This window comes from Aquila chrysaetos, chromosome 6, assembly GCF_900496995.4.
Source record: "Aquila chrysaetos chrysaetos chromosome 6, bAquChr1.4, whole genome shotgun sequence".
NCBI lineage: Eukaryota > Metazoa > Chordata > Aves > Accipitriformes > Accipitridae > Aquila > Aquila chrysaetos.
In genome coordinates, this window is record NC_044009.1 from 22,032,793 (window position 1) to 22,050,908 (window position 18,116).

The 18,116-nt window shown below is 42.4% G+C and overlaps 1 protein-coding gene across 2 annotated transcripts in view; it reads left to right on the forward strand.

The window, feature by feature from the left end:
• Nucleotides 1–18,116, forward strand: part of PLCL1 (phospholipase C like 1 (inactive)) — a 257,518-nt gene that overhangs the window by 159,280 nt on the left and 80,122 nt on the right. For both annotated transcript variants that reach the window (XM_041124408.1, XM_041124407.1), the window contains exons 2-3: nt 7,306–9,777; nt 11,974–12,177. In XM_041124408.1, coding sequence (XP_040980342.1) covers nt 7,306–9,777; nt 11,974–12,177 — 2,676 coding nt within the window. The remainder of the gene's footprint in view (nt 1–7,305; nt 9,778–11,973; nt 12,178–18,116) is intronic.

An 18,116-nucleotide genomic window follows, 5' to 3' on the forward strand; every position in this document is an offset into this window, starting at 1 on the left:
TTAAGGACTGTCCTTTTGGAAACCAGTTGGATGATGAAGTGTAAAGAGAAAACTTCAGGAACAATGGCAGCAGAAGGAGCTGTGAAGTGCTAGCCTCGTTACAGGCATTCATGTTCTTGTGCTCTTGGAAGCTTCTTGACTTTGGCTTTGTGGCCCTAATTATAAAAACAAGTAGAAGTAGTAACTTAAGTGTCGTACCATGCCAGAAAATAAACCCTTCTTGCATTGCATGGTTTCCATTTCCAAAAAGTGTTTCCAGATGGAGACTTCATGTGCTGCTGCTTTTTTCTTTTGCTCTTATTTTTCATTTAAACAGCAAAGGTAAATTTTCTTCAAGGTAAAATTGACTAAATTTGGCAATGCCAGTGCTTTAAAAAAGAAAAGAAGAAAGCAAACACACAACAAAGCATTCCTTGAACAGCAAATCATTTTGGTTCAGATGTTTTTCTCAAAGATCTCCTCCAGACATCCTTCTCTATCTCTCTCTAGACTTACACTCCAGTATTTGAAAGGGATTTTTAGTAACGGAGGTAAGGAGGAAAGCAGACGAGCTGTTATAATCTTGCCTCCTGTTGAAGTTCTCGAGCAGTGACTATTCAGCATCCCAGAATAGTTAAACTATTATCTTCACGCTGTTTTCCTGCCCTCGAGGTTCCCATTTTGCAGGGTGACATTTCCTCCCTTTTGATGAGAAGCTGACTGTAAAGTCATTATTATAGATCTTGGTGACAATCCACTACCCACACCCGATGTCTGGGTAATCCTGGGGAGTTGAGAAAAGCACACTGTAAATGCTGATATTACTGTTCCCCATGACACTTCTCTTTACCTTGTGTCCGAGATCCCTTAGTCATTGCTTTCGCATGAATGATGATAGTGCTTAGGCTTCTGCGTCGAGCTTGAGCTCAAGTTAAACTGCTAATTAGTGACAACTAGCTGGATTTGCAGACATGCCAGCGAGTCTATTTTGGTATTTGGAAAATTGCTGGACACTGTGTTCTCATGTGTCTGTCCATGTCGTATTTTTGGTCTGCCTTAAATTTTCTGTTTATTCCATTACATGTGTATCAGCTTTTAAGAGTGCATGTGTTAAACTTTGGATCCAGTCTTTATTCCACATGTGCTCAAATCCCTGAATTGGCAGGAATTTTGACTTGAAGAGGCTACTGAGGTCAATCCCACAGCATTGACATCTGCTCTTGCAATCTGTTGGGCTGCACAGTTAGCCCAAGTGTGACTGGCAACATCCCTGTGGCTGCCTGCACCAGTGATGAGGGTGTTTAGTTGTTCAGCCCCTGTGCAAAGGTAGCTACTTTGTGCCATGAGTTGTCAGCCTGGATGAATTTTGAGTAGGTAGCCTTTTCTTTGTTGTTCTGTGAGTTGTCGCAGTGGATATCTGATACTTACATCCTACGGACCTTGCCAAGAAAGATTAGAGGGAGTTCAGCTCATTAATTTGTTGTGATAGCAGAGGCTGTGAGGAGGACCGATAAAATCTGCAAAATGGGCAGTCCTGGAATGCTCTCCGAGGATGGCTAGAACATGGCTTGAGATTCACAGAAGAAAGCTTTGTGTGCTAATAATATCAGTTTCCAATGTTCATTGCTACCTGTAGTAGTCACGTCCTGGTACTGGGTTCAAGCTTTGAGTTGCATTTCTGATCAGATGGACTAAGCCTCGCATGTGCATGAGATCTGGTTACAGCCCTGGTGCCAACGTTGACTTTCTGTGTTCTCTTGGATAGTTTATGTAAACCTTCCCTGCTCTGACTTACTTCATTATAGAAAAATTACACCATCATTTGTCAACCTGCTACACGGTGCTTTGAGTGCCACTAGTGACTCACTGACTTCTTTATTCAATGTTTAAAGGTACATATTCCCACGACAAGTACTGTAAAGCTTTAAGATTTTCAGGGACTGGGATTCTGTCTGTGTATAACTGAAATATCTAGAAGCATCCCAAAAAACCTCACCCTGTAGAGCTAATTAATTTCTCCTAGAAAAAAAATAAAATCAGGTAATCAGTTGGCCAGTTAAGTGGATATCTGGAGTTTCCAGAGCAGATAGCTTTTAGGATGCACCATTTATCACCATCTATTTGTGAGGACAGACTAAGCTGTCTGTTATTGATTTCTTAGTGCTAGGTTCATGGGAAATGGCAAAGATCAGAATAAAGCTTCTCTTTTAGCAACGGTGATACTCGCTGGTGAAAATGTGAATTGGTTTTGGGGGAAATGGCTCTTAACCTCACTTAGCAAGTTTAGCTCTCGGCATCATTACTGAATTTCACATCCTTTCACAGAAGCAGTGCAGCTTTTTAAGGGCTTTTGGTGTCTTCGGGTAAGTGATGCTTTTTGCCCTTCTTATCCTCCTTAGCAGAATCCTGGAAGACTGTCAATGCTTTAGAGGTCCTTCAGATAACTTCATTTCAGACAAATAATAATTCATGAGCTTGACCTCTGTGTGCAGGGTTGCTATACAGCTCTTACTACTGCCCTGTTTCTTAACTTCAGATCAACAATTTATGTCCTATAGTTTTGACGAAGGGGGTGGGATGAGGTAGAGAGCATGTTTATTCATTTTTTTTTAATCCCACATATTTATTTCTGTTAGCTCTTTGATTTAAACAGCAGAATATTGAGTGGTCAAAGGTCAGGGTGGATGGGGTGGAGTTTTCCCACAACTGCTGATGGCTTGCTGATCCCACTGTTTACACATCCAGTCCCTCTGACGAGGATAATGTGTTCAACAGGAGAGCTTCTCCTATTTTGGGAGCATGCTTAGATTGGAGCTCTGAATCCCTCGTTTAGAAAATGTTAAGATGCAGTCAGGCCAGCACTCAGATACATCTCCTTGGTGTTAACTGATTTCAGAGCAGCTGTGTGTACTCTGAAAGCTAAGCATATGTTGAAGTGGTCTTGTGGTTGAGGTCTTGAGGTATTTTTTGCATAATGGATATTATGCAGGCTCAGGAGCAGGAGATGGAGGCAGCCAGTTAGGTCACCTTATAGGGGTTGTCCAAAGAACTGAAGGAAACCATAGTTTGAGTCGATTTGAAAGCAGGGTCTTGCCTTGGAAAGCACAAGGTTTCCCATATAAGTAGGGATTTTCTTTTTGTATGTGTACATTGCATGCAAACTGGTTCTGTTTGTTTCCAATAAGTGTTTTGTATAGAGCTAGGTTATCTCTGGTAGAGAAGGTCTTAGGGTGGAAAATCTTCAAGTTAGTTGCTTGTTTTCCCACTGATGTAAATTTCTTTTTTTGGCAAACGTCATTCTTCCCTGTCCCTTCCCTTTCCCTCTTCCATTGCCACAATAAATTCAGTGTCATCAGTGCAAGTGACTGAGGATAAAGGGCAGTCCTAGGCCAGTTACTGTGTGGTAAGATCAATTTTGGTGGACTTAGCATCTTGGAGAAGGATAGATATTTCACCTCCAAGATTCAGGGGAACATCTCATTGTGCTTTCTGATTGCTTTGGTTAATGAAGGGGAACAAGTGCTCTTGTGTGGGTGAATACTGTAGAGAGTTTTTTTGATAATTTGCAGTGTGAATGTTTTTGGCAGGTAACGCAAGAGAGCAGGTTTGCTATTTATTCACATAAGATGTTGGCAGCTTTTAGTTTGCCAGGTGGCTGTACTTGTTCCTGTTCTTAGTCTCCAGTGAAAGGTAAAACGGAGCAGGAACTTAGCCACTGGAGACACTGCAGCACGGAAGTATTCTTAGCTGGATGTCTTGTCTTAGAAGAGCAATGTCGAAATTGGATTAAGGTAGAGACTTAAAGAAAAACAATAGCTAAACTAAAATCAGCAACCTAAGTCTGTAGGCTCAGTTGAACTAAGCTGAGCATAAGATCAGTGGGGAGGCAAACTGTATTTAAATCATCTTCTCCAGGCTCTGATGTGAGTGGAGCCCAGGGAAGGGAGGACACTTCTGGAAGAAAACACTCCCCTGCTCCCCAGGGTGATCCCTTGGACCTGGATGTGTGTGGCCTGGCTGAACTGGGGTGTCAGGATCTGGAGATGCTTGTTCAAGCAATGTGAATGTGGTAGAACAAAGGCGAGCGCCTGGCTTGCCAGGCTGAGCTCACAGTAATACATTTCGAGTTTTTGCAATACTAAAATAAATAACTTCTTGATAATTATGAATGAAAACTGTCACATTAAATCTAAATGAGCAGCTCTCACTTCGAAAGACTGAGTATGTTCCTATTCTGTAGAGACCGAGAGGGGAATAGCAGATGCAGTAATAAGCTCAGTTAGCAATTGCAATTTTGCAGGGTTTGTGTGTATTGTACAGTAGATTGGGGAGATTGTTAGTATCAGTTAAAATAACCCTATCAATGTCAGTAATACTCAAATCTTGTTAATTTTAGGCAATTAGTCCATGGATTAGACTTGAATTCTGTTCAATTGGTTAAAAGATATGGGGAAGTCCTACTCAGAGATGAAGAACTGCTGTTGTACAATTCTGATGTTTCTTACATACCACCAAGTACGAAACCAGAAGTATCCATCAAAAATAAAAGCAGGGAAAGAGGATACAGAGGATAATCTAATTCCCTCTGAAATCCCTGAGGGGTTAAGACTGAATGTTAAAAGGCAATTTTTGTTGATTCTGCATGAGGCCAATTAGTTGTTTTCCCACCTTAATACCCAAAAAATAGCTGATTAATTCCATGGCTTATTTTCATCAAAAAGCACAGATATCTTGGAACTAAAAATAAATGGCTTTTATTTTTCAGCAGAAAAAAATTAGTAACATAACAACTCCTGCCTCTCTAGCAAAGACAAAATGGCAGACCTGTGGCTAAATCAGTTATGCTGCTCTGATGAGTTTTCCAGTCTGGCCCTGAGGAACCACTCTGCATCAAGGAATGAATCACTGCAGATTCAAAGGCCATTAATACATCTTCCTATATGAGAAAAATAATCTTAATTAATAATCAATCTTAAATCTAAATATTGCTCTTGTAAACCTAAAGAAATAAGAACGAAAAGGCTCTTCTAGAACCCAGGGGGTAATCGGCTCCATTCGTTTGTATTCATTAGCATCTATTGCTTGAAGATTTTCATGGCCATAGATATGTATTAAAATGCAGTATGTTAGTGCAAGAACAGAATATTTTAGCAGAAAACTGTAATTAAAAAAGTAGCTGACCCGAGGCACTTGCTTCATTGACTTTCCTCCTATTTTTTTAAGACCAATTCTCATAATAAGTTCTACAATAAATGGTTAGAGTAATTATTCTTGTCAGTAGAAGTCACTGTATCAGTTTAATGAGAAATCTTCAGCATAAGAAGTTTAGAGGTTTTGGTTTTGTTCCCAGCAGATCCCATGCCTTTAAATCCAGTTGTTGGGGGCTGGTGGTTTTGGAAATATTTCGGATGTTACTGAATGAAGTGAGTGAATGACAATAGCAATTTTGTAGAAACATTTATACTGACTAATTTGCTGAAAGTATCCTTACAAACTTGCAGACAATGAGTGGAGATGTTCTTACAAGCACCAGGACTGATGCTCTGTGGCTAGGAGAGCTACACAGGGTCCTGCTCAGGCACAGACAGCGCAGCGCAGAGGAAGGACAGAGACTGTTGGATGGAGGGCACTGCTCGAGCAGGGGTTGCATTTAGGATTTGCAGGGGAGTATGACTTGAGGAAGGGTGAATGACACAGCAAATAAATGGGAACTGCAGGGAACCAGCTCCTGGGGTAGGGGAGGGTAGTCCAGGCTGCAAAGGGTTTGGAAGTCGGGGGTTTTGGTGTCTCAAAGCAGGTCCCCAGGGGCTGTCAGGAAGCTGGTCCCTGGTGCATATCTCATGGCTGGGCCTGAGGGCAGCGTGGTTGGAGGGCTGTGTGCCCATACCCAGCATCAACATTTCCTCGCCTTGGGACCCCTCATGTAGTCAAAATCCAGGCAGCAAAAGTCCCTTCAACAGCAGAAAGCAGAGAACTGGGAACGTATTGCTGGTGGCTAGGGAAATAGGAAGGAAAGCAATTTTAACAAGTGTTTCACTATTAATTACAGCCTTGAATGATATTTTAAAAATATTTTTGGTAGCTGTTGGATAGTTTATGTACTAATGGAGTAGATGGAAATCATGCAGAGAAAAAAGAATGATTTGCAATTTATAATTATTGTGAAATGTTTTGAATTGATAATATGTGGGAAAAGATTTAAATTTAGTTGCTGCACTAAAATTACAGAAAGCTTTGCAGGCAGCTGGGTTTACATCCAGCAGTGAGTAGGTAGTTGATAGTGAAAAGACAGTCACACGCGTCTGGCTAAGTATTCTCTCAAGAGGAGTTAGAATACATTCCCTAAAGAAAAAGGCTTTGGGTTTCTTGCCTGGTTGTCCATTTTCCCACAGTTTTGTGGTCCTGGTACACAGAAGTGACTAACATAGCTACTTTTCAAAGCAAATGGGGAGACGAGAGTGTGAAGTAGGTTAGGGCTGAGCACCGGGGTACGTGGGGCTCCCACGAGAGCAGCGATGAGAGCTATGCGGTTGTGCATGCAGCAGAGATGGGCTTCTCAGCTTAGTGAGAACGTCCTTTGCCAAAGGACCCTAAAACATACAAATAAGAAAGCCCAGACTCTCCTGGGTGTGTATCTCGGGGGTCTGACTCATGACTGTTGTTTGGTTTTGGTTTAGTTTTGCTTGAGGTGTCCAAAGTTGCAGAAAAGAGGCAGAATTGAGACAGGATGCTAATCTGCTGAGCACCAAGCTGTCACGTGTGCCCCACAGCACACTGACCCATCCCGGGCCCTCCTCCCAGCGCTGCTTAGGAGAATTCTTTCTTCCCCTTCTCCTCCCACACAGGCTGAGACTCTTTTCTCATGCCTTTTTATGCCAAAGTTCCTCCTTTATTCATGATATCTCTTAAATTCTAGTGAGATCCACCCCACTTCTGGTTACGTGGACCTTAACCAGGTGCTGGAGCTTCCCATGAAACCCCTCTTCCCATACGTATCTGTTTTCAAAATGTATGTGACACAACCGGATGCCACCCCCTCACTGCTGTAGTGAGTTGCTGAGATCTGGAAGGCAGTTTAACAGCTGCAAATGTCACTCATGAAAACTTGGTATCTCTAATGCTGCAATCAATCAAGTCACTGTATAGCTCCGTATATTTTATAGCTCAGTAGGGAACTAAATTGTGGGAAGGGATAATATGTTGTGTTTTGAGGTTCATAAGAACATGAATTATCTTTACATAAACATATCTTCTCTATTATTTATGTACTTGTGGAACGGCCAAAGAAAACTTACTCAATCTTTTTTTTATGTAATTATTCCACAGGATCCTTCAAACCAAAAATGTGGAAGAAAGAAAACAGTGTCCTTCAGCAGCATGCCATCAGAGAAGAAAATAAGCAGCGCCAGCGACTGTATCAGTTTTATGCAGGCTGGGTGTGAATTGAAGAAAGTTCGTCCAAATTCCCGGATTTATAACCGTTTTTTTACTCTGGATCCTGACCTGCAGGCTCTTCGTTGGGAGCCTTCCAAGAAGGACCTTGAGAAAGCCAAGCTTGATATTTCTGCTATAAAAGAAATCAGACTAGGGAAGAACACAGAAACGTTCAGGAATAATGGACTCGCAGACCAGATTTCTGAGGACTGTGCGCTGTCGGTAATTCATGGTGAGAACTACGAGTCCCTTGATTTGGTTGCCAATTCAGCTGATGTGGCCAATATTTGGGTATCAGGATTAAGGTACTTGGTTTCTCGTAGCAAACAACCCCTGGATTTGATGGAAAGTAGCCATAATACCCCACGGTTTGCCTGGCTAAAAACTGTATTCGAAGCAGCAGATGTTGATGGTAATGGCATAATGTTAGAAGATACATCTGTGGAGCTAATAAAGAAGCTTAACCCCACCTTAAAGGAGTCAAAGATTAGATTAAAATTTAAGGAAATCCAGAAGAGCAAAGAGAAACTGACAACACGAGTAACGAAAGAGGAATTTTGTGAAGCGTTCAGTGAACTTTGCACAAGACCTGAAGTTTATTTCTTACTCGTGCAGATATCTAAAAACAAAGAGTATTTAGATGCCAATGACCTCATGCTGTTTTTAGAGGCTGAGCAAGGAGTGACCCACATAACAGAAGAAATGTGTCTAGATATTATACGCAGGTATGAGCTTTCTCAAGAAGGGCGATTGAAAGGTTTTCTTGCGATTGATGGATTTACTCAATACTTGTTGTCCCCAGAATGTGATATTTTTGACCCAGAGCACAAAAAAATTGTCCAAGACATGACACAGCCTTTGTCACATTACTACATCAATGCATCCCACAATACATATCTAATAGAAGACCAGCTCAGAGGGCCAGCTGATATCAACGGTTATGTCAGAGCTTTAAAGATGAGTTGTCGGAGTATTGAACTAGATGTCTGTGACGGCCCAGATAATGAACCCATTATTTGTAACCGTAACAACATGACATCGCCACTTGCCTTTCGAAATGTTATTGAGGTAATAAACAAATTGGCCTTCTTTGCTTCAGAATACCCCCTTATTCTCTGCTTGGGAAACCACTGCTCAGTACCACAGCAGAAGGTAGTGGTACAACACATGAAAAGGATCTTTGGAAACAAACTATACACAGAGGCACCTTTATCCTCAGAAGTCTACCTCCCATCACCCGAGAAACTGAAAATGAAGATCATTGTGAAGGGGAAGAAGCTGCCCTGTGACCAGGACATATTAGAAGGAGAAGTCACGGATGAAGATGAAGAGGCTGAAATATCCCGGAGACTGTCAGAGGACTTCTCAAGGGAACCGAAGCTGATCTGGCTCTGCAGGGAATTGTCCGACTTGGTGTCCCTATGCAAGTCTGTCCAATACAAAGACTTTGAGACATCCATGAAAGCTCAAAATTATTGGGAAATGTGCTCCTTCAGTGAGGCAGAAGCCAGTCGGATTGCAAATGAATACCCTGAAGATTTTGTCAACTACAATAAAAAGTTTCTGTCCAGGGTGTACCCAAGTGCTATGAGGATAGACTCTAGCAACTTAAATCCTCAAGATTTTTGGAATTGTGGTTGCCAGATAGTGGCAATGAACTATCAGACCCCAGGGCCCATGATGGACCTACACACTGGCTGGTTTCTACAGAATGGGGGATGCGGGTACGTTCTCAGGCCTTCAGTAATGCGTGACGAAGTGTCTTACTTCAGCGCAAATACCAAGGGCATTGTTCCAGGGGTCTCTCCCCAAGTTCTACATGTCAAAATAATCAGTGGTCAGAACTTTCCAAAGCCCAAGGGTGCATGTGCAAAAGGGGATGTCATAGACCCCTATGTCTGCATAGAAATACACGGCATTCCTGCAGACTGCACTGAACAAAGAACTAAAACTGTTCAGCAAAACAGTGATAACCCCATTTTTGATGAAAGCTTTGAGTTCCAGATCAATCTACCAGAGCTGGCCATGATCCGTTTTGTTGTTTTGGATGATGACTACATTGGGGATGAGTTCATAGGGCAGTACACCATCCCGCTGGAGTGCTTACAGCCTGGATATAGGCACATACCGCTGCGATCTTTTGTTGGTGATATCATGGAGCACGTTACCCTCTTTGTTCACATTGCTATAACCAACCGAAGTGGAGGCGGGAAGGCCCAAAAGCGCAGCCTCTCAGTGAGAATAGGAAAGAAAGCAAGGGAGTACACTATGCTGAGGAACACCGGTCTCAAGACTATCGATGATATCTTTAAGTTGGCAGTGCATCCGCTACGAGAGGCTACTGACATGAGAGAAAATATGCAGGTATGACACTTCCGTCATGTGCATTGGTGTGTCCTGAATGTGGCAGTGAATGTCCTGGTGCGAGCTGCTGGTAGGGCTAACTTGCTGAAGCTGGTGGAAACTGGTGAAGCTTCCGACCCACAGCTGTTGTCAACCTTTAACTGGACGTCGGAAGGCTGATAGTTACGGGTGCTAACTAACAAGAAAATGTGGGATTAGGCAGAAATGTTTTAAAAATCAATATGCCCTCTCCAAACACGTGCTTACTGGTTGTTTTTGTCTGAGAAATCAGAACTGAGGGTACATTTGTGTCCCCATGCCTCAGGTCTCAAAAACTTCATTTCCTCGCTGGTCCTGGAAAACGTCAGCAAGCTTTTGTTTTGCTAACTGAGTGAGGGTTATGCTCTTAATTCTCTTTGTCTGGGTGAATATAAGCAACATTCAGTGGATGTGTCATTGAGGTCTTGTCTACGCCAGAGAAGCCCACTGTGCAAAGAGCAGCACGTTTCCCTGAGCGTGTGTTGCCACTGTTTGCCCAAGGGCTGCAGATGTTCAACGTAGGCACTGAATGCCACTTGGGTTGCAATTTCCTCCCTGCGAAACAGCTGTGTTGTCTCAGTTGGCTGAGTGCCGGCACGGGCACCGGTGCCGTGTCTTGGCTCGGAGGGTCTCCTGGCACCGCTTCCGCCGCCCGTGCTGCTCCAAGAGCAGCCGGAGCCTGCTGCGGCCGGCAGCACCAGGGCCCAGGTGCGCAGCACCGTCACAGCTGCCTGGGTTAGACCTTCGTGGTCGGCAGGAGGTGGGTGAAGTGGCAGAGAGGCCAAACAAGAACCCGCCTGCCCGGTGCTTGACTCTGTGGGTTGGTTAAGGGGCAGCTCAATTCAGAGGTCCAGGCGCTGCCTAGAAACAAAACTGAGTAGCGTTAAACAATGAGTTTACTTTAATAAATAGCTGAAATCAGCCATAACTATCTCCTTGGTAAAGATACAGAAACAATTCATTTTTCTTTGTTGAAAACAGGAGAAAAACGCATAGCACTTCATTGACCCCACTCTTCTGGACAGAGTCTAAAGCAAATTAAATGTTGGCAGCTGGAAGAGTTTACAAAATGACATAAGTTTTAAATCACTCCCAAAGGAATAGTTTAAGCATATTTTTAAGAATGGGAAACTTCCCAGCCTTTCCTTTCCTGCAGGCCTTGAAAGTAACTAGTTTGAACCGCTGACTCCACCTTCTGTCTAGGTCAGGCACTATATGTGAACTATATAAAAGAAAATACTCTGAATCTGACTCAGAAACAGCATTAATGTGCCTTCCAAGCAAAATTTCAGTACAAGATCTTGTTCTGGGGAATGCTTTGTAAAGACACAGTCATTAGATTTAACTGCATGCTAATGTATTTGATTAATGAGAAGAGCCTCTATTAATTAGCTGGGCATTTTCTGATGACTTTTTTCAGCAAGATCTGTGGGGAACATTTACAAAGTATGGGTTATTATAATACTCTCTTACTTAGATGTTGCGCATCGTGGTCACTCATTGTACGACTCAAGAAGCTAAATGATGAGGGCATGTCAGCCATACATCCACTGACTTGATAAATAAATAAATCCTGGCATGCTAGTTTGGTTTGACCTGTATATCCAGTATTGATTTTCTTACATGTGACCTCTGAAGGGGAAAGAGTGTTTCTGTTTCTTTATGATGTGGTAATGTAAGGCTGAAAACAAAGTGGTTTTTTCCTGCTTGCCTTTCCCATGGGAAATACAAGGTCTGTCAAACTCGTTCTTGCTGGAGGATGATAATGACGGGAGAACGAGGCGATTACAGCATCAAAAGCAATTGGAGTCTGAGCAGTTGGGAAGAGAAATAGCATTTTAGGCTGATGGTTTAGTATGCTGGGGACCAAAGCTTGTCCCTGTTGGGGCTGGATTTGCAATGCAAAGTAGCTGCAGAGCTGGCAGCTGGGATACCTGGGCCTGGGGGAAAGCTGGAGCTGGCAGTAGGCTTGGGGAGCTGACAACGGGGCTGGCTGGGAATTCCTGTGTGTGCTGGCACCCTGGGGTCCACGGGGGGCCCAGGGATTGCGGGCGGCAGGGTAGCACTGCCCCACGTCAGGGGGGAGAAGCAGGCAGAAGCTGACGAAGTACTGGCAGGTAGGGGGAAGCGAGTGGCAAGCGACAACATGCGCTCAGGTATTTCTTTTCTTTCCCTCAGAATGCTATGGTGTCTGTCAAGGAGCTGTGTGGGCTGCCGCCCATCGCAAGCCTGAAGCAGTGCATCCTGACCCTGTCCTCGCGGCTTGTGAGCAGTGACAACGCACCCTCCGTTACCCTCTGCATGAAGGACGCGTTTCCTTACCTAGAGCCTCTGGGGACCATGCCCGACGTGCAGAAAAAGGTCCTGGCAGCATATGACCTGGTAGGCGCTTACCACTGCTACCTCTGCCTTTTCCCACCATTTTGAACGCAACAGGTGATGCTCGCTGGCTTTCACATGCCCAAACGTTTCAGTTAAATGAACAAGGCTCTTCAAATGACTTAGGCTATGCAAAATTGTTCTTTAATCACCAAAATGCCACACTGGGCTTTTCGTTGTTGTTTCTGTTTTCTAAACAGGGTTGTGGCTAGCACAGGTTGGCACTTGAAGAGGACTTTGTTTACAAAAATAGCAGCAATTCAGCGTGTACTGGCAGCGGGTAGTCGTTGTCCTTGAGAAGCGGCAAGATGTGTGCGCTGCCCTTCGCTTGCCTCTCCGCAGCAGAGGGCAAGGCCATTAGACAGGGAGCTGCAGCATGGGAGTTCCTGGGCAAAGCTGAGCCGTTCCCTTCCTGACGCCTTTCACCAGCACTGTTAAGTTGTGGCCGTGTCCCTGCCAGACCAAGTCAGTGTTGCTTTCGGGGAGGGCATGGCAAAGTTGGAATGGAAGTTTTGCAACGCCCATTTTTTTGCACGGGCAAGGAGAGCTCAGTGTGGTACAGGAATAATTATAGAAAGGTAGAGAGACGAACTGAAGTCATTCCAGATGAATGCTGCTGCTCAGCCTTGTATGACATATGTCACTGCTGTGGGTGACTGAGCAACAGCTGTGTGTGACTTCCAGCAGCAGAAGTTGCTGTCACATTGTGCCTCTCGGGCTATGAGACTGCCCCATTGCTTCCCATCCTCAGTAGATGGTCTGTAGCAACTGATAGCAAGCCACGTAGTTTTGCAAACCCTGACTTAAATATTACACTGTGGCAATCAGACTAAATCACGATGCGTGTTCAGTGCACGGCAGTTATTTCTGCAGCTTATGTTTGTAAGGACTAAAAAGGTGAATAACTGGGGGGTATCGAATTGCTTCCAGAGACCCTGAAGTGCTGTGAAGAGTGATCACAGCTTTGACCAGGTATTCAATGTGCCAAATGCTTGCCTCCTTTCCATCTCATTTTTTGCTGTTACAACACACTTTTCAGGTGAAAATCAGCTTGGGGGGAAGAGGGAGACACTGATGAGAAATACTAAAAATACTCTGAAATAACCCTTGGGTTCCTTCCAGAGTAGTTTATATTACTTGAAGGTGATTAAGTTGTGGTAATAAAATACTAGCTGTAACAATACCAGAACAAAGATTTGCAAATCCAGTTGATTGCCATATTTTAGATTGGACTTTTTTTTGATAGATTTGTTACATGGTGTGATGTCTGTCTGAAGGAGCAAATACCACATAAATAAGAGATTTTTCTGTCTTTGGAGGCCTACTCAATGGAGTTTTACCAGAATGAATGTGTCACTTCTTATCTTTGTAATTATATACTGAAGAGTACACATGGGACGTTTCAAGGCCTCCTTGTGCTTTGGAAACCGTTTTTCAATTTAAATAGGTGAAAGGCCTCTTTCGGATGCAGACAAAAACACTTGTATAACTGTTTTAAATAATGTTTGCTCTCACATTTGTCTCTGATGGAGGAAGATGTACTTTGAATGTCAAGAGACAGTACAAGGAGTTTAAAATCAGAGGGCTGAAAAAGAGAAGGGAATTCTTCTGTGCCTATGTAAGGGTTGATTTGAGACGTAACTCTGGTTAATGAGAACAGGATACTCTAAATTATTTTTACTCACTTTGTCTGGCTGGGACTACCTCTTACTTTGCTAAAACTATTTGCTTCTGAAAAAGCAAAAGCCAGATTTAATAAATGGTTTTGCTACATTTTGGATATTTGCCTTTTGAGGTAATGCCAGCAGCAGAATATTGAAATCTATTTTGCCTTTTCTGTGTTCAAAAAAAATGAACTGTCTCTATCAATCTTGATATTTGAAAACACAGTGTGGTGAGGCGTTGCAGTTTTGATGTTGAAAAAGGGCTCTTCCTTGCTATGGTGTTTGTAATGTAATAATCCAGGGTGTGTTTCTTTTTAATAATAATTTTTTTCTTTTTTTTTTTTCCTTTTTTTTTTGTGCAAATGAGAGCACGAGGAGATGTTGGTGGAAAGCAATATAAAGTATTTTAACTATTTATTTATTTATTTATTTATTTATATTCAAGATATACTACTGTTCAGCCTTTTAAGTTGTTGATAAATATGGCTTCAAGGAACTGGATCCACAAATGCTTGCTGCATGTCTTTAATTCCCCAGAAATGTCTCTACTTCAAAGCACTTTTTGGGTGAATAGGCCTAAGAGCAATTTTAAATGCATAAAATAAAAGCTGTTGCTGTTGGCCTCTCTCTTGTATGAATGGGCTGTACCTCTTAACTCCTTTTACAGTAAAATGGAAAGAAGTTTGTTCCTAAATCTCATAGTGGGGAGCTGTGATTGTAGGTCTGCCTCACTCGCTGGGCTCCGCAGCATAGGTAGCGTGAGTATTGGGCAAACCCTTCCTCACCACCTCCAAAACCACCACAAATTTCACATCTTTAAAAGTCTGCTTTGAAAATAAGCTCTGATAAAACCAGCCCTAATGTGTTAGAATTTTTTCCCCTTACAGGAAATTGCCAACTGAACATACCTTCCCCAACCCCCCGGAAAGTATAAACTCTGCCTGTGTGTTTAATGGGGCATAGACAGGGCTGACAGTCCAGGCAAATGGCAGTGCAAGCGCTCGGAGACCTGCCACAATGATCTGGAAAACAATTAACTGTCTGTTCCCTCCTGCTTGGCCTTTGTCAGCAGGCGCGATAGACAAAGACAAAGACTGGTTTGTGCAGTTTGTTTGTTTTTTCCTGGGTAATTAGTTTTACAATTGTGTTCCGCATTAAATACTTTATTCTGCGAGAGGCCTTATTAGAATAAAATTTAATATGCTTTTTTTAAGGAACTGGAATGATTTTTCAGGACTTTTTTTTCTTTTTTTATGGTCGCATTGCAGTGGTTTAGTGGAACTTGACTGTTGCTGTGTCTCATGGAGGAAGAGGCTTCATTGATGATACTGGATTGTATGGGAGTTTCAGCAGAGGAGAGCAGGGAATGGGATTTGCCAAAAACACAAAAATAAGGTGGACCGTTGACAATACACAGAAAACATTTTTAAAAAGTATGTCAGCTACCAGAAATACCATTTAGAACGGTTTATTTCAACTTACAGCTTTGGTTGATACCATATATAGAGTATGATGAATGGATTCCAGTAATGTTGTCATTGATTCCCACACATACATCTTAGGATAGTGTAGCATGTCACTTACAGAGCTGTTCTTCAGACTTTTCCTTTCCCATGAGGAAGGACCCCCCCTTTTCCTCTCCCCTTCCACCTGTGTGCTCCCCCTTGTCAGTGGCTAGGCATGGGAAAATGCTCGCTCAGGTGGGCAGCATGTGCAGTGTGCCTTATAACCTGTCAAATTGATGCTGGTGTTCATTGATCACACCTAAAAAAGGAGATACTCCATGTGAAGAGAAGGGACGGGGCCCAGCTGGACCTGACAGATGGTTGAATTATTCATTGCAAACAGTTACCCTGTGAAGTTAGGATTTTTTTTGGTTGAGAATTGTTCAGAAACAGATTGCGATTTCTCTGTCTGCACGATACATTCATGTGCTGATGCAAGCATGCATGAGCTCAGGGACACTTGTGCACTTTGCTTTTCAGTTATTGGTTCAGCATTATTCTTCCTGCAAGATCAACTGATTGAATCGTTTGCAAATCAAAAGCCATAAACAAGTGATAATAAATGTTCTTGGTTTTACCCAATCTCCTGGCTCGTGTGCATACAGAAATTTTTCTAGAAAAATAAAAGAAGCTCCCCAAGTATCTTTACATGTTTTTGGATCATAAACAACAAAAAGTGTAAAAAAGGTTGAACAGAGAAGCTATTTGTTATATAATCTCATGCTGATGTTAACGTTTTTCTCTGTATTCAAGCCTCTCTACTGGAACTGATCTTGCTATTTGGGAGCAGACAGGTAAGGAAGGACAGGATGTCTGTAGGTACTGTTGAGAGACAGCAAGTTAGTTAAGAATGTCTTGGCCAACATGGTGATGGATTGGGAATTTTTGAGCAGTAATATCTGTGGCGCTGCTGGGGAATAAGTCAATGTGTTTAATGGTATTGGTCCACGCTTGCTAGCAAAAGTCTGAGGTGTGTTTGGAGAGGAACTGCTCTTTTTTCTACTGTTCTTTCAGATTTGGTCTTTTTGGGTTTCTTTGTCTTGATGCAGGTGTGACAGCTCTTTATTCCCAAGGAGACAGTCCATTTTCACAGTTATGTTAATGCAAAATGACTAAATAGATTTTTGTGAGCTTTTCCACTGAAATTCATGTTTCAGCTGGGACAGAGTCATCCCCAAAGGAACTTTTTTCACAATTCTCTGAGCAGCTGAAGACAAGGGATATTGCAGAGCAGAGTATCGACTGCCAAGGAAGTGTCATAATGCACTGACGTCAAACATAGTCCAGTACATGGACATTGTCTTGAATTTGTATCTGTTTTTTCTGTCCAAAATTGGACATAGACTGGGAAAGCAATTATCCTGTTTCTTTCTTCACTTCTTATAATTCTCTCTTTTATGAGAATTATGAACTATGTCCCTTAGTCCCTTCTAAAATAGGACCTGAAAACAGTCAGATTAGACCATTTGTTATAGAACGAAGTTCCAGTTGGGTACTTTAGTTACTCTGTTTTAGCATAAGCATATTGAAAATTGACCCCTCCCCCTGTTCCTCCACTGCTCCTGTTGTTTCATAGAGGACTGGTCTTCATGCATCAGATCACATCCTGCAACACTCTGACACCGTATTCCCCCAGAAATATTTGTAAGCAAAAATACGAAATTGGAATTTAAGGTGAACTTTATTCAGTTCCTTCTGCAGTTTGTGTTAATAAGGTATATTAGGTATTTCCAGCTGATGTAACCATCCCTGATAACTGTTCCTCTTGCTGGGCTGTTGCAGGAGAAGGCTCAGATGCAGAAGCCTGGCTTGGAGCATATTGGGACAGAGACAAGGTGGACTGGAGGCCAGCATTCCTTCCCATGTCCTTGCACCATGTGCACATCCTTCCTTTTTTGCAAGACTTGCCAGCACATGTTTGCGTGCCTGGCTGTTTCTTGTCCCAAATGTCTGCAAGAAACGCTCAATGCTAAAGAGGGATGAGCTCAATTTGTGCTTCAGCTTATTTTCCAAATTGGTTGTATTTTTGTAGCCTTTTTTATTTTTGTTTGGTGGTGGGGTGGGGGTGGTTTGTTGTTTCTTTGGGGTTTTTTTAGCACTAGAGGCACAATATGGTACTCCTTACCCAGGCAAAACTCTTCACTGTCAATGAAAGGCATAGGAGACTGGGACAATGGCCGTGAGGAGATACCTGAGAGAAAGCTTATTTTTAGTTAGATGTTCAGTCAGTTTCTGTTCTAAACTTTGGAATATTTATGAGAGGAATCTGTGAACTCTCCCTTTTGTATCATTTATCTTCCCAGCAGGAACAGTGCTTTAATTTGCCACCAGGAGTTTTTCCTGTCCTTTTTTGTCTTTTTTGGTGAGACTCTGCTGTGTTAATTTCCTCTCCCCTTTTCAGTTTGTAGAATAGTTTGTAATGAGAAGAAGAAATCGGTCTCTAGCACATGAGTTCATTAAAGTAAAAAGAAATAACATTTTTTATTCAGTTTGTACTGATCCCATGATTAAACTGCCTTTAGTACAGACAATAAATAAGCCTGTTAATTTCTTGTGAGTAGAAATATGATGCTGTCAGTGTTAAAATATTTTAAATTTCACTTAAAATTTACTTATCTTTGTAATTAACACTTAACAGAAGTGACAAAGTAAAGCATCATTCTTTCCGTGAAGCAAAGGGATTTTAAATTTGATATTGCATGCTGTATTTAGACGCTTAAGTGAGACAGGTCAGTGACGTTTTCAGCCCGTGGTCTGTTCCACTTTCTGGGTC